General features: G+C 50.7%; 1 protein-coding gene across 1 annotated transcript; it reads left to right on the forward strand.

Moving 5' to 3' along the window:
• Positions 1-1,639: 1,639 nt before the first annotated feature.
• Positions 1,640-13,938, forward strand: NIPSNAP1 (nipsnap homolog 1). Its single transcript, XM_087828725.1, has 10 exons — positions 1,640-1,755; positions 5,200-5,327; positions 5,507-5,552; positions 5,776-5,870; positions 9,125-9,195; positions 9,343-9,483; positions 9,797-9,828; positions 10,122-10,216; positions 11,330-11,413; positions 12,823-13,938. Exons 1-10 carry the CDS (start codon positions 1,658-1,660, stop codon positions 12,885-12,887), a joined length of 855 nt encoding a protein of 284 aa, XP_087684851.1. The 5' UTR covers positions 1,640-1,657; the 3' UTR covers positions 12,888-13,938.
• Positions 13,939-15,909: the final 1,971 nt, after the last annotated feature.

The following is a 15,909-nucleotide window of genomic DNA, read 5'->3' on the forward strand; positions in this document are numbered from 1 at the left end:
GTCCTGATCCCTGCTCCTAGCATACTCTCCCTACTTATACTTTAAAGCTTAGGTCGTAAGTCAGGTGAGGTGAGGGAGGCAGTCATGTCCAGCTCTCCATGCGTGCCACACTCAGATCCTCAGGAAAGCACAGCGCCACCTTATGACACCAGTGACGTCTTATTTGCTGACCCATCTGGACTTTTCCTGAAGTGGCTGTGACTGGGAACCCTCCAACCACAGTCACTGAATAAGGAGCTTACTCCCTTTTGGTCCCTCTGTAACCCCAAGGAGCCCAGCTGTGTCCCTAACCCCTATCAGTGCTCTTCTTTATTAACACAGAGGACAGGACTCAGGCTCACAGCCCTCTGCCTGAGCTACAAGGCAGCAGCCACACTGTTGTTTTCATTGCATTTATTTTGATGGTTCTGCCTGTTTATAGCAATCGATTCAGGTTTTTGATGTATCATACATGATATACAGTTTCCTTTTTAAATAAATCACACACATAATTCATGTTCATTGTAGCAACTTTAGAAAACACAGGAAAAAATTATAGTTTGAGCCCCACTTTCTTATAGAAGCCATCAATGACCCTCAAAGTCTATATAGGACCTCCCTTTTTTCTCCTTCCCCATTATAAGTCCTCATAGCTCCCCATACTTCACAGCCTCTATTGCAATCGGCAAAAATATTTTTGTGTACGTTTTTCACTGATTCAGTAAGTATTTTATGTGTCAGGCAGGAGAGGTGAGGGAGGAGAGGCCTAAGGTGCCTGCCTGCCCTGGAGGGGCTTAAAGTCAGCATTGATTTGATTTTGTCTCCCCACCAGGCCTTAAGTCCCAAAAAGGCTGGGGGCTTATTTTGCCTACCTTTGGTGTCTCAGAGCTTAGCACATTCACTAGGCAGGCGGACTCAATATTTGCTGAAGGAATCACAAAATTAAAGCCTGCACTCCACTCCCCCACTCGAAGCATACCAGGAGGGAGCCGTGGGTCAGCGGTGGACATTCATCTGGGGTGTGTGCATGCATGCTCCCACGTCCCTTTGGAAACCATTAGGACCCTGGGGTCTGCAGGCTCTCTGCCTCTGCAGAGGTCTGTGATCTGGGGGATTGTGGCTGAGCAGGGATTAGTTTAGAAGGCAGACAAAGGAGCTGGACCCCAGGAGGCCCAGGCAAGGATGGTAAAGGGGGATGGGAAGAGAAAAGGAGATGATGGGGAGAAAGCGTCGGGCGGGCCCAGAGCCTTGTCCACCAGTCTTAAATTGTCAGGGTTTTTGTTTAACAATGTGATAAAACTGCCTGTGGCTCCCCTCATCCCCAGAAAAACGCACTCTTTCAGGGGGCTCACTCTGATGCTCATCCTTGAATGCCCAGTTAAGGACCCCTAATATCATTGTTCAACGCTCCCATTTTACTGAAATGGACACTGAGGCCCAGAGTGGGGAAAGGGCGTTCTTAAGGCCACAGAGCAAGCCAGTTGCAGCGTGCAGGGGCTCGGGGAAAAGCACCGCGACTCCCCGTCACCCAGTGCCTGTGGAATTGGGGGGATGCACGGCGGCAAGGCCCACGTGGCCCCGCGCGGAGGGAGGCGGGCAGCGGAGGGGCGGGGCCTGTCCACGCCCCTCCCCGCGGGGCTCGGGGGCGGGGCCTCCCTCCGGCGCGCTCCTCTCCAACATGGCTCCGCGGCTGTGCAGCATCTCTGCAGCCGCGCGGCTGCTGCGGGGGCGCCCCGGGCCTCGCCAGGCGGACGTTGCGGCTGCATCTGCAGCGCGGTGAGAGCCGGGCGGGGCCGGGGCGGCGTGCGCCGGGGGTGCGGCGGCGGGGCCAGGGTCTGGGCATGGGGGATGGGAATCTGGGGGTGAGAGGCGGGCGCAAAATCTAGGCCTGGAGCAGAGCCCTGGGCAAGAATGGGGGAGGTCGTATGCGCTGGGTCTTCGCCCTAGTGGCTGCCTGACTCTGGGAATGAAAGATGGGGTGAGTGGGAGGGGCAAGCCCTGGGCCCTGGAGCAGGAGAGGGCAGGAGCGGCCTCTTCCCCAGGCCTTTGCGGTGATTGTGAGATCACCGCATCCACCCGGGACCTCTAGGAGAGGCAGCTTCCCCCTCTGGAAGTTCTCGGGGGAAGGCATAAGCAGAGCAGTGGAGGATCCCCCAGAGCCACGGCTGCACAGCCCCTTTGCTCCCCAACCCTGAGCAGGACAGATGGGGCAAAGGAGCCTGAGAATGGATGGGGATTGCCCAAGGTCACTCCCCCTGCCGCTCAGTGGCAGAGCTGGGTCTGGACCCTGGTCTCCTGACACCCAGTGCTCTTTGCACCACAACTGGTGGCCTCCTGGGAGAGGGAGGCTGGCTGGACCATGCCCTCAGCCTGGGCTTTTGTTTGGGTGCTGCTCGGGGCCGAGGCTGGGCTCAGCCTCCGATTGGCCCTGGCCGGCCCCTCCCTCCTCCGTCTCCAGCGCCCTGTGCTTGCCCCATCTCTGCACTTACCGCCCCCTACACGCTTGCCCGTCTCCCTTACTAGACTGTCACCTCATTTTTCTGTTTCCCCAACCCCCTGACACAGAGTTCAGGACAGTGTATGCTCAAGAACACTTGGTAAGGAGTGAGGACACCTGTCCCCCTGTGCAAAGGAGGCAGGGGCGCTTCCTGCCCCACCGCCCAGGTGTGAAGCCGCAGTTTCCTTAGATCTTGCCATGTGCTGTGAGATGTTAGAGCGCTGTGCAGTGGGGCTTTGGGGCAGCTGGGAAAGAGGAGTCAGCATGTGCCCCCATCTGACTGCCCAGTATTTGGGGAGAAAGCTGATATGGGAAGAGCCTGGAGTTTGCCTGATACTAGCAAATCTAACTTCAGCTTTTCTTGGTGGGGTGACCTTGTGGGCTTTGAAATTAGATGGACTGGGACTGGAATCCTCTTGGTCATTGATTAAGGGTCCTTGAGTGAGGCACGGAGCATCTCTGAACGTCTTCCTTTTTATCAAAAACATGTTGTGAGGATTAGCAAATAGTAAGTGCTCAATAAACAGCAGTTATCATCATTACTGCACCGGTAATCTTGTTAACAGAACTTTAGTTCTAATTCTTCTAGTGTGTCTCCTGAAGATACGCTTCTGGAACAATAAGCAGAAATGTGGCCCTTTCTAAAGCCAGCCAACTTAAAACAAGAGTGTTTCGGAATGTGCAAAGACCCTGGCTTCCTAGCAAATAAATAAAACATTCTGGAGCAATTTCATGGGGGGAGGCATCAGCCTATTGTTGTTACCTATTAAGAGTGCAAATGTGTCATCTACTGAAAAGTTCTCATCTGGGACAAATATTGAGCAATTCTCATGCTAAAAACACTGTGCTAAGTGTCCTGGGGGATGAAAAGACATTGGCTAGTGGCTTCCAGTGTGTTTGGAGAGTCAAGACATATTCATATGAAAATGATGAATGGGCCAAGGGGGAAATACAAGAGGTGTTTTTGTGGAAGGGGCTGAACTGGTACAGCTGGGGGCAGATCCTTCCCACAGATTGGGCAAAGCTGTATTGTGTTTTCCTAGGCCTAAGAGGCATTCTTAATAGAGTTTTGATAACAGAATCTTTGGCATTTCTGGGATGGTTTACTGAGATTGCATGAAAAAAATAATAAATTGGGATTGCTCTAGAGCAGTGATTCTCAAACTTGAGGGTGCATCAGAATCCCCCGGTGGGTTTGTTAAAACCCAGATTGCTAGGCCCATTCCCTGAGAGTCTGTTGCAGTAGTCTGGGGTGGGGCCTGGGAATTTCTCAGGTGATGCTAATACTGTGGGTTTGAGAACCACTGGGCTGGGGAATCCTGGCTCTGTGGTTATCAAATTTAAATGGGAATTGACTCTGGAAAGCTTGGCAAAGTAGATGAGAGCTAGAATCCCAAGTGGAGACATCCAGCCTTTGTTTTGTAGGCAGTGGGGAGCCATAGAAGACTTGAGCGGAGGAACAGCATGGGAGGAAAAGCGGTCCTTTACAAAAATTGATGTACGGGCCCAGAAAAGTGGGGAAAGGGGGAGCTCAGAGATCAGTTAGGAATTTTAGGTAGGAATCGTGATACTAGCTGCCACTGCCATGTAAAGCCCTTTCTCTAAAAGCCCCATCCTCTTGCCTCTATTTTACAGATGAGGAATATGAGGCTCAGAGAGATGAAGCTGAGCTGGGATCAGAACCCAAGTTTGTCCAGAATCTGTGCTCTTAAAGCACTAATTCCGCTGCTGGTGGCGGGGCTAGAAAGGGCGCCTGAGCCCTGTGTCCATGCTCTGAGCGAAGGTCCACCCTTTTTCCTTCCTTGTCTTCCACCTTTCACCATTTTCCTGCAGCTCTGTCTGAGCTCCCCCACCACTCCTTTCATTCCCCAAACACGGACTGAGCATGCGCCATGCTCCCAGCACTGTTCCAGGCACTGAGAAGACAGCAGGGCTACACAGGCTGCTTCTAGCAGGGAGACAGTAAACAAGGCACAAAATAAACAAACAAACAAAAAAAGGTATGTGTTAGAAGAAGCTACGGAATCAGAAAGGTGAGAGAGCTCAAGGGGAGTTCAAGGGTAGGAGACTGTTGTGATTTCAATGAGAAAATGAACTTGGAAATGTGAGCCTGAGAATGCTGGATTCTAGTTCAGACTCTGCCCTAGGATCTTGGACAGGTCCCTTCTTGGGTTTTACCTGTAGAAAAGATCTTTCGAGATATGCTGCTCCACCCTGCTCCTTTGACACATGGGGAAACTGAAGCCTGTAGGCAGAAAGATTAGAGTGATGGGAAGACATGGGAGCCCATGAGAGCTCCTGGACCTCCCTTCCTCTCCCCAGCACTCCAGCCCCCAGGCTCTTTCTCCAGAGCTGGCCACTTGGCTGTTTATCTTAGTCAGTACTGGTGTTAATAAATTACTTGGAGTCCAGTTCTGGAGCAAAGGTCTTGGTTGACAAATTGGAGGAGCTGATCTTCTCCCTGCCTCCACCCCTTCCAGGGGAAGCATCCAGTCTGCCAGTGGCTTTGTTGAAACTCGCCTGGTTCTTCATAGTATCTCTGTACAGCGGACCAGGTCTGCTAGCTGGCTCCAATGACATGTTACATTCTGGAGCTGCCATGGGATTTGTGGCCCTGTTCCCAGAAATGTGGGTCACCAGCTTAGAGTAGCAGGGCGTCTGAGAATGTGGAAGGGCTGAGGCTCCCCATATCCCTGCATGTCCTGAATTACTTTGTCCCACAGCTTCTATTCCAAGGACAATGAAGGCAGCTGGTTCCGCTCACTCTTTGTGCATAAGGTGGATCCCCGGAAGGATGCTCACTCCACCTTACTGTCCAAGAAGGAGACCAGCAACCTCTACAAAATCCAGTGTGAGTGGCTGCTGCACCCACCAGCCCGCCCTCCCAGGGCCTACAAGGCTTCAGCTGGGAGATGAGAGGGGCTGGGATATTGAGCTGTTCTGGGGGCTCTGGCCCTATTGGGCTCCCCCAACCTCGGACACACACAGACACCCCCTGCTTCACCTCCCACTCTCTGTCCTCTGTTGCAGTTCACAATGTGAAGCCTGAGTGTCTGGATGCCTACAACAGCCTGACGTGAGCATCTTCCCCCATCCACCTGTTCTAGTGCCTGTTTGGGTGGGGACTGTATCCAGCCCCGTTTCGCTTATAGAAATCCAGGGATGTACATTTCAGAGCCGGAAGTCCTAAGGATGTCTTGTCCAGCATCTGCATCTTAGAGATGGGGAGACTGACGGCCAGCCCTCAGGGCCCTGGTGGCTGGTGTGAGCCCTCTTCCATCTCTGTGCCCCTCTCACAGGGAAGCTGTGCTGCCCAAGCTGCATCTGGATGAAGACTACCCCTGCTCGCTTGTGGGCAACTGGAATACATGGTATGGGGAGCAGGACCAGGCAGGTGAGGTGCCCACCTCTCCAGCGCCAGTGCCGCTGACCCCAGTCCCCCAGCACTTCCTACACCTGGCTGCCCTCCACTTCCTCTCCACAGCAGCACAGAGGGGTCTTTCTAAATGCAGTCCTCATTGGCTCACTCTCCTTCTCAAACACCTGTAGTGGCTCCCTTCTTCCCTTGGGGTGGTCCGTGCAGCTCTTCGAGTCCTTTCCTGCCCAGCCTCTGGCCTCGTCTCTCCATATCCTTGCTTACTGCACTATCCTGCCCGTGACAGTTTCACCCTCTAGTTCCACACTGTTGTTCTTGGTGTGTCCTCTGCCCACAGCAGTCTTTCTCCCTTGCCCACTTTCCCTGGCTCACTCCTCTACTCATCTTTTATTTTGGCATAGATACCACCTCCTCCTGGAGGCCTCCCTGATTCCTTCCACCCAAGCTGGGTCAGACATCTCCCCTGGCTCCCCATCCCCCAGGACTTGCCTCTTCACAGTCCTGATCATGCACCCTGTAGTATACTTGTCTGTCTCCCCAGGTAGGTGGTGAGTCCTGGGAGGGAGGAGCCCCTGCCTGTCTCTCTTCACCACTGAATCCCCAGTGTGCAGCACGTATTTGTGGAATAAACAGGCTCTTGTCTGAGCTGGTTCCTTACCCCCCAGCATGCTGCATCCCACCCCAACTTACCTACCTCAGTTGGCACCAGCAGGTAGGAGCCACACATGGATTTGGCTGACTCACAGCTCCTCAGCCACTGAAAGCGGCCTTGGCATTTATATCTGCGCTGTCCAGGAAGGTGGCCACTAACCATGTGTAGCTATTTAAGTTTAAATTAGGTAAAATGAAATGAAAAGAAAAATTCAGTTCCTCAGTCACACCAGCGACGACGTTTCAAGTGCCCACTGATAGACAAATGTGACTCGTGGCTACTGTGTTGTGCAGCACAGCTATAGAACATTTGCATCATAGTAGGAAGTCCTTTTGTATAGCGCTGATTTTTATTTATTTTTTGATGATAAATGTATCTCATTTATTTAGATGTTTAAGGTACAGTGCTGATTTAGACTACACAGCACAAGGAGCGCCTCTGGAGCTGCCCTGGTAGACAGTTCTCTAAGTTTCCCTTGAACACTCCCAGCAATGGGGAGCTCACTACCACTTAAGCCAACCTGTCTCATCCTTTCATAGCCCTGATCACTGTGTCTTTAAAAAAATCTGTGATGTGCAGGTAGACTCTCTTAATCATTTATTCTATTTCAGTAACAGTCATCAATATGTCAAAAAGTAGATAAGAGTAAAGCAAACTGTCTTCAGCTCCAGCTCCTGCAGTTTTCCCATTTTAGGTACAACTTAATCAGCTCTGGCAGCACCCCTTGGATTCTCCTAAGTGTTTGCTAGTTGGGAAATGAACTTTGGGGAATGGGATCCTGAATTTTTAAAGCATGTCCTACATTTTATGTATCTTTTTTTTTTTAATGTTTTTACTGATTTCAGAGAGAGGAAAGGAGAGGGAGAGAGAGAGAAACATCAGTGGTGAAAGAGAGTCATTGATCCGCTGCCTCCTGCATGCCCCCCACTGGAGACTGAGCCCACAACCCAGGAATAGAACTTCTATCTCCTGGATCATAGGTTGATACTCAACCACTGAGCCATGCCAGCTGGGCACATTTTGTATATCTTGAAGTGTTGTCTCCTGTGTAGAATCAGCTGGGGAACAGGCCCTCCGAGACATCCCCTAGGAGTAGGCCCTAGGAATCTACATTTTAATGAATTTGTAAAAACCACAGATCCATCTTCTAGAGGAGCCACTTTCATTGGTAGAAAATGCTTTCTTCTCGTGGGCCTAGAATGCCCGGCCTGTAACTTTTTCCTGTTGATCCCCCCTCCCCCACTGTAAACTTAATTCCTCTTCCACAGGTCAGCATTCCTGGTTTTGGTAGACTTCCATTCGTACAGTACTTTTGCTGTTTCCCCTGGGGAAGGGGCTTTAAACTACAGGGTCAACCAGCTGCCCTCAGCTCTGGCCTGCCCAATTGACCTTTCGGGAGTTTCCCTCACTTGTCCCAGCCATTCTCCCAAGGATGATAGGACTATTTCCTTTCTTTGCATCCGCAGTAACTATGTTTCTTTATTATTTCAAAATGTACCTGTTTCTTAGAGCTGCCATAACAAAGTTCCAATCACTAGGTTCTTCAAAGCAACAGAAAACTATTCTTTCACGTTCTGGAGCCCAGAAGTTTGAAATCAAGGTGTAGGCAGTGCCATGCTCCTTCCAAAGGCTCTAGGGGGAACATCTTTCCTCGCCTTTTCCAGCTTCTGGTGGTTACTGGAAATGCTTGGCATTCCTTGGCTTGTAGATGTATCACTCCAGTCTCTGCCTCCTTAGGCACATAGCGTTCTCCCTGTGTCTCTCTCTTCACTTGGTATCCTTTCTCTGTTTGTGTCCAAATTTTCCTCTCATAAGGACACTAGTCATTGAATTTAGGCCAACCCAATATGACCTAATATTAGTTTAATTACACCTACAAAGACCCTGTATTTCCAAATAAAGTCACATTCTGAGGTTCTGGGCAGGCATGAACTTAAGGATAGGGGAAATATTTGACCCAGTATAGGAGCTATGATAAAAATTTCAAATAGGACAAGAGCTTTCAGTGAAAAGCAAGCCTCCTTTGTGCCTGCAGTCCCCAGGCCTCAGTTCTCTGCCTCAGGGGCATCTCCTGTCACAATCTCTTGGGTCTCTATCAAGAGATGGTGCATAGGCCAGCATCTCTGGAGAAGTCCCTCCACCCCTAAACATACCACACATGTTTTTCTGTTTCTTGGTTTATTTTAATTCGCTGTCTTGGAATGTTCCATCTCAGCCCATCAGATCTACCCTCTCCTTTCATCCAGCCTATCCTTCACAGGCCTGGCTTTATGTGTGCCACTGCTCCATGGGTACAAATTCACATCTGATTCTCTTTCTGTTTAAGGAAGTTTGGGTGGGAGCATTATTGTCATTTTCAAGATGAAGACATCGAAGCCTAGAGGGGTCAGAAGCCACCTGGCAGAGTTGGAGTTCAAGCCTAGGTCTTCTGGGCTTGTGTCTGGGGTCATCCCCTGCTCATCACTGACTGTCCCCCAGCAAGGCAAAGGAAACGCAAGAGGGTCCTGGTGCTACAGAAACCAGGCTGGAGACCACCTTGCATACATACTTAGCTAATTTGGGGGGTAAGCTGGGCAGGGTCTCAGGGGCCCCCTTACCTGAACTTCTCACCCTGCAACAGTGCACCTGTGGCGATTCTCAGGCGGCTACCCAGCCCTCATGGACTGCATGAACAAACTCAAAAACAACAAGGTATGTTGGTGACTACTCAGCAGACCTCTCTGCTTATTGGTTCTGGCCCAGCCCTGTGCTGTGGGCTGCCTCTGCCACCCTGTGGGCACACTGCATGGTGGGAGGTACTGCTTCCTGGCTGTCATGCCCTGACCTCCATGTCCACAGGAGTACCTGGAGTTCCGAAAGGAGCGGAGCCAGATGTTGCTGTCCAGGAGAAACCAAATGCTTCTCGAGTTCAGCTTCTGGAATGAGCCACAGCCCAGAGCAGGACCCAACATCTATGAGCTGAGGACATACAAGCTCAAGGTGACTTCCACCAGATCCTTGTCTGCTCCCACTTTCCCTGCTATAATATAGCTGTACAGGTGCCCCAAGGTGGGTGGGCCCTGTGCCCCTGGACCTAAACTGGGGTTTCTGGTCTTTCCCTCCCTCTGGGCTCAGGACAGAGGTGTGTGTGCTTCTGGGCGCACATGCACATCCAGATGCGAGTCAGGGCCCCTGAATGAGGCCAAGCGACTCCTAAAGCTGGGGAGACCTGACAGTTTCCCATTTTCACCCAGCTGTGATGCTGGGAATCTAAGGGGAGGGCTCATTCAATTCTCTTCTGGTTCTCTTTCAGCCAGGAACCATGATTGAGTGGGGGAACAACTGGTAAGTGGCATGCCAGGGGCTCGGGCTGGGGAGAACCTGCCCACCTGCCCTGCCATATGGCCCCAGGGTACCACCTTTCCCAGGGCCATATGGCAGGGAACCCTGCAACCTCTGCGCCTCATGGATCCAGTAGAAGGATCCAACCCAGAGGGATCCAATCCCAGGGGATTCTAGAGGATCCCCTTGAAGAACACCCAGCCAGCAGCTGTACTCTGTCACCCTATTCCCTGACCATCTCTGAGAGCTGGGGGCCCTACCTCAGGCCTCTCCCCCACACTCTTCTGCTGTCCCAGGGCTCGGGCCATCAAGTACCGACAAGAGAACCAGGAGGCAGTAGGCGGCTTCTTCTCACAGATAGGAGAGCTCTACGTTGTGCACCATCTCTGGGGTAAGCTGGGGACCCTCCAGGAGCCTTCTGCTAGTCCCCTTTCTCCATTGTTACTCCGTTGTCATTTGTGTAGACAATGCAAATACATTAGTACCCTGTGGCACTTACATTCTAGCAGAGGGAGATACCACTTTAGACAGAAATGAACAGATAATTTCAGATTCTTACAAATAATAGTGACAGGGAGAAATCAAGAAAAGCATGGAAACCTGCAGTGGCTAGAAGAGACAAAGAAGGCCTCTCTGAGGCAGTAAAAATGTAAGCCCAGCTGAAGGATGGAAAGGAGCCAGCTGTGAATTGCGAGGGAAGGGCATTCCAAGTAGTGGGAGCAACACGTGCATACGCCCTGTGCTGGGGAAAGGCCTTCAGGATTTTGAGGAGTGCAAAGGAAGCTGGTGTAGAGAGAGTGGGGAAGCGTGTGAGGAAGTCAGGCTGGGCCTTGCGGGCCATGGGGGTGGGTTGGGATTTATTCAAAATGCGATGGGAGGCTCCTGCGTGACGTGACCTGATGTGTGTTCTAATATGACTCCTTTGGCTGCCGTGTGCTATGCTGATAGCACTCTATAGGGGAGCAAGAGAGGAAGTGGGGCGTCAGGAGATGGTTATACTAGTTCAGGCAGGAGAGGTGGTGGCCTGGCCAACGTGGTGGCCAGACTAATTAGTCTGGAAGTGGAACCAGTGAGACTTGTGGATGAGCTGTCTCTGTGGAGCAAGAAGAGGACTCGGGAATTCCCAGACTCATGCTTCAGCAGCTGTGTGTCACTGAGACGCTAGGAGGAGCAGGTTGGAGAGTTCAGGAGTTTAATTTTGGCCCTCAAAAGAATTATACTTGAGATGCTGACACATCCAAGTGGAGATATTAAGTAGGCACTGGACAAACGAGTCTGGGAGCTGAGGGAAAGTTTTAGGCTGGGTATATAAATTTGGGAGTTGTCAATAAGTGTACTGATTGGATGAGATTGTCAAAACAGAGTGTTTACTGACAGTCAGAGGCATTGGGGAGGAAAACAGCAGGGCAGGGTTTGGAGCAGTGGGAGGAGGGCCCACTGCTGGGTGCCGGGTACAGGGCAGGATCCTCTGTGCCCAACACATGAGGCAATACCTTTCCCACAGCCTATAAAGACCTTCAGTCTCGGGAAGAGACTAGAAATGCTGCTTGGAGGAAGAGGGGTTGGGACGAAAATGTCTACTACACAGGTGAGTACTTCTTGGGGGGTTGGGGGAAGGTGAGTGGGGCCCTTGGTGGTCATCTGCTAGGAGCCCTGAGGATGGAATCTAGTCTCACTTGACTACCTCCAGTGATGGGGAACTTGCTTTTAAGACAATGAATTATTGGGTTTCTATCCTGGTGGCACCCTGCACGTGATCCAGGCAGTCCTAAGTGAGTGCTCTAAGGAATGATATAAGTTTCTTCATCTCTAAAATGGCGATGGTGATAGTACCTGCCTTGAAGGGCTGGAGGGAGGATTGCAGGAGCTAATTTATGAAAAGTGCTTCACCCAGATTCTGGCACAGAGGACGCACCCAGCAACTATTTTCCAGCAAGTTATTTGTCACTTTGCTGGGCCTCCTAGAACTGCCTGGAATCAGTAGGTGTTGATTAAGCCCTCACTGTGTGCCACGGACTGTGGTGGGCAGGTGGTTGGGGGTCCCAGAATGAAGAGGAGCCTATCCCTGCCCTTGAGAAGCTTACAATTGGGCTTCCACACTTAAACTAACTGGTGTGGGGAGAATGCATCTCCTGAAGGTGTTAACAGGTGCCTGGTCCCAAATAACTGTGGTATCAGCATCCCCTGGAACCTTTAGAAATGCTGAACCTCAACCCCCTCCCCCACCCACTGAATCAGAATCTGCACAAGAACTGTAGGTAACTTGTTTGCACAGCAAACAATAGCAAACAAATACCTTTGAGCAGGAGTCTGACCTCCTGAGTGACTTTGGGCTGACCTGCTCTGGGTTGCAGCCTCCCCATCTGTAAAATGAGACAGTTGAACTAAGTCTGTTTTTCAAACCTCAGCCACTTGAGGATCCCCTCACAGCTTTTGTCCTATTTTTCTTTAAATCCCCCTACTTTGTTCTTTACCTAGCACTGTCCTAAGTAATAGTATCTGTGAAATGACTTTTTTTTTTTTAAGATTTTTTTAATTGAATTTTAGAGGGAGAGGGAAAGAGAAAAACATCAATGTGAGAATGGTACATTAATCAGCTGCCTCCTGCACTCAGTCCACAACACAGGCATGTGCCCTGATTGGGAATCAAACTGGCAACCTTTTGGTGCATGGGCATTGCCCAACCAACTGAGCCACACTGGCCAGGACTCTGTGAAATGACTTTTTGCTATAAAAGTTATGTATTTATTTATTTTTCTCCACAAACTCAGGAAAATAAATATATAATTATGAAAAAATTTTAAATGTTGCATTTCATCACCACCTAAGTCCCTCTTCTCCCACAAGTTGTAAGACCTGTTGTTCTCCATGGGCCATTCCAGAAGGACAGTGGAGGCATTTCCTATCTAAGCATCCCAGGCATTCCCCCCCTTCAAAAGCCAGTTTCCGGGGTTAGCTTGCCTAATTCACCTCTTTGACCTCTGCCTCTCTCCACAGTCCCCCTGGTGCGACACATGGAATCTCGGATCATGATCCCTTTGAAGATCTCACCTCTCCAGTGATGCTGGGCTGCCTCCACCTCATTACTCTTCTCCCTCAGGGCAGCCACAGACAGGAGCTCCCAGTCCTGCTATCCTAGTTTTCTCTCAGATCTTGGAGGACTCTGGGGGCTAGTGCTCAGCTCAGACAATGGGGAGCTGAAGGATGACAGAGTTTTGAGGACTTGCAACTCTGCCTGCCCTGCCCATTCCTTCCCCTGTCCTGGAAGCAGTTTTTAATTTCTCTGAATGAAGAACAGCAACCTTTTATGTCTTCTCACATTACCCCTAAGATGCCTCATCTCAAGGCCACCAGTCCCAACTATCACCATGGAAAACCTCAGTTTAGCTTTAGTTGTACAAAAGGTAGTGTGTCTAGTGGTTAGAGGTGGGGTGGGAAGGGAAGAGGTCAAACCAGACCAGGCTCTTGGGAATTCCCTGGTCCCCACGGACCACCCACTTACTGGACAGTCTGAACCAAGTCCTTCCTGCTGGGGAAAAGCCTAGAACTAAAAAGTAAAGGAAATCCCTAAAGTTAGCAAAGTCAGCAGGAGGTCCACCTAATTAACCCAGAAAGGCTCTGGGGACAGGAAACAGCATGGAATAGGAACAAAAACCCAGAAGGTAGAACTTAGAATTCAGACCTTGGGTTTGAACTGCAGAACTTGGAATACAGAATGGGGAAAATGGAACAGAGGTGACAGAAGCCCACTTGGAAGGGTTTTCTAGTACAAGACAATTGGAAAGAGGCTCATCTGTTTTCCTCTAGGTAATAAGGTTGAAACCTGAACGTGTAGTTCCAGCCCTTCTGTGCAGCCCTCTTACTTCCTGTAAGCAAAGATATGGGCCAGGGCCTGTATTTCCCTCATCCTGCATCCCTTTTCGCCCTCTTCACATTTAATCAGCCCAACTCATTCTCTTGGGCCACTGGGTATGTGAAATGGTATCAGTGACTTTGGGGGCCTCCTCAGTGACCCCCACATCTCATGAACCTCTGGGTAGACTGATTCTGCCTCCCTTTCAGGAAAACTTGTGCTGGAATTGCTGATGAAACCAATTAAATGTTTACTATAAACGATGGTGTCCTTTCTTCATCTGCAAGGAACTTTGGTAGGTGCCCAAGGCAGGGGTGTCTTCCCAGTTCCAACTGCTGATTTACCTCCCAGTATGATCCTGTGCTCCCTAAGCTACTCTCAGGGAGGGCCTCCCCCTGTGTGAAAGGAACTGGTGTCTATAACCAGGGATTCAGGACATCAGTGTTTCTACCTGCAGATAAGGATTTACACCTAAAGTTCTGAACCCTGCCTATACATTTCCTGCCAGGGATAGAAAACGCTTGAAGCTGTCAAATGCTGCATTAGAACTGCGACTGCCCTGGGCAAATGGTCTAAATGAGAAACTACTGATGCACCTGTGGGAAAAACAGGTGCGATGGGGTCAATGCCCTCCCTGACTTGCTGCCCTCACTAGTGTGGGATGTTAGGGTGAATGTGACAGTGGTTAAGAATCCAGGTTATGGAGGCAAACCTACAGGGGTCCAAATCTTGACACTACCATACTTAAAAATTTTAATTTATTGATTTGGGGGGGGGGGCAGAAACATTGATTTGTTTCACTTATTTATGCCTTCCTTGGTTGATGCTTGTACGTGTCCTAACCCAGATCAAACCAGCAAACTTGGTTATCATGACGCTCTAACCAACTGAGCTACCAGACCAGGGTTCTACACTACCACGCTCTTGTGTCATCTTGGGCATAAGACCCACTCATTCAACAAATACTTGGCAGAGAGGTTACTACTAATTGCTGGACTTCAGGCACTGGGGAAAGTGAAAGAAATACACTTTGCCCTCGCAGCTTCAGTTTCCTTGTGTTAAAAGGGCTGCGTAAGGGTGATGGCAACGGGGACCCTCCCTGGACCACCCAGTTGCCACGGCCCGGGGCGCCCACGTCACCCACCCGCTGCCAGCAACGCCCGGGAGCCGCTGTACGCTTCGCTTCCGGCCTCCGGGCTTCGCTTCCGGCCTCCGCGCCTCCCTTCCGGCCGGCCGCTCCTTCCTTCCGCTTCTCTATGGCGCGCGGGCTGCGGTCTCCGGGCCACTTGAAGTAGGTTGGTCTCCGGGACAGGTTGCGGGCGCGGGGCGGTGAGGAGGGGATCGGGACCGCAGAAGGGCAGCAGGGCGAGGCCAGGTGCTCTGAGACTGAGGCGCGGACCGCCCGGAGGGCATCCTCGGGCTGGAGTCCGACCCGGGTTCTCCGTCCGCAGTCCTCCGGACCCCGCCGCTGGGCGCCGCGCGCTCAGCTTCTCGTGTGGAGAATGTTGGCTGCAGCGTCGTAGGCCCCACGTTGTAGCCTGTAGATGACGACGATGGTGGTAATGATAACCGCTCACATTTATTGTGCGCTTAGGTGTGCTAGGCACTCTTCTGTGTTAACAAAGCCATGGTTTCTCACATGTAAGCTTTTCAGGTCTTACCTTCGTGGGTTTGGCCAAATCAACTTACCCTGTAGGAGTATTTACTAAAGGCTTTTTAATTGAGTCGCTTTTTAAGAAATATGTTTTTAGTGATCTTTAGCGAGTGGAAGGGTGAGAGAGAAACATCCCTGTGAGAGAGAAACGCACCCCAGCGGGGAAGTGAACCGCAACCTAGGGATGTGCCCCGACCGGGAATCGAATCCGTAGCTGCTGCACCAGAGGATGCCCCAACCAACTGAGCCACCTGGCCAGGGCTTAATTGAGTCACTTTTAAATTTTAAATTTACTTTATTGTTATTTTTTAATCCTCACCCAAGGATGTTTTTTCCATTGCTTTTTCGGAGAGAGTAGAGCTTTAGCATATAAGCTGTGTAAGCTTGGGAGGGAGGGGGAGAGGGAGAGAGAGAGAGAGAGAAACACATCCATTGGTTGCCTCCCGAAAGCTGCAACCAGAGGTACATGCCCAGGGAACCTTCAGTCCTCAGGCTCTAACCACTGAAAAAACTGGCCAGGGCTAAATTGACTTTAAAAGAAAAATTTAAATCTATCATAAATGTAAAACTACTTTCA

The sequence above is a fragment of the Miniopterus natalensis genome, chromosome 20 (assembly GCF_054644295.1).
Source record: "Miniopterus natalensis isolate mMinNat1 chromosome 20, mMinNat1.hap1, whole genome shotgun sequence".
In the NCBI taxonomy this organism is placed as follows: Eukaryota; Metazoa; Chordata; class Mammalia; order Chiroptera; family Miniopteridae; genus Miniopterus; species Miniopterus natalensis.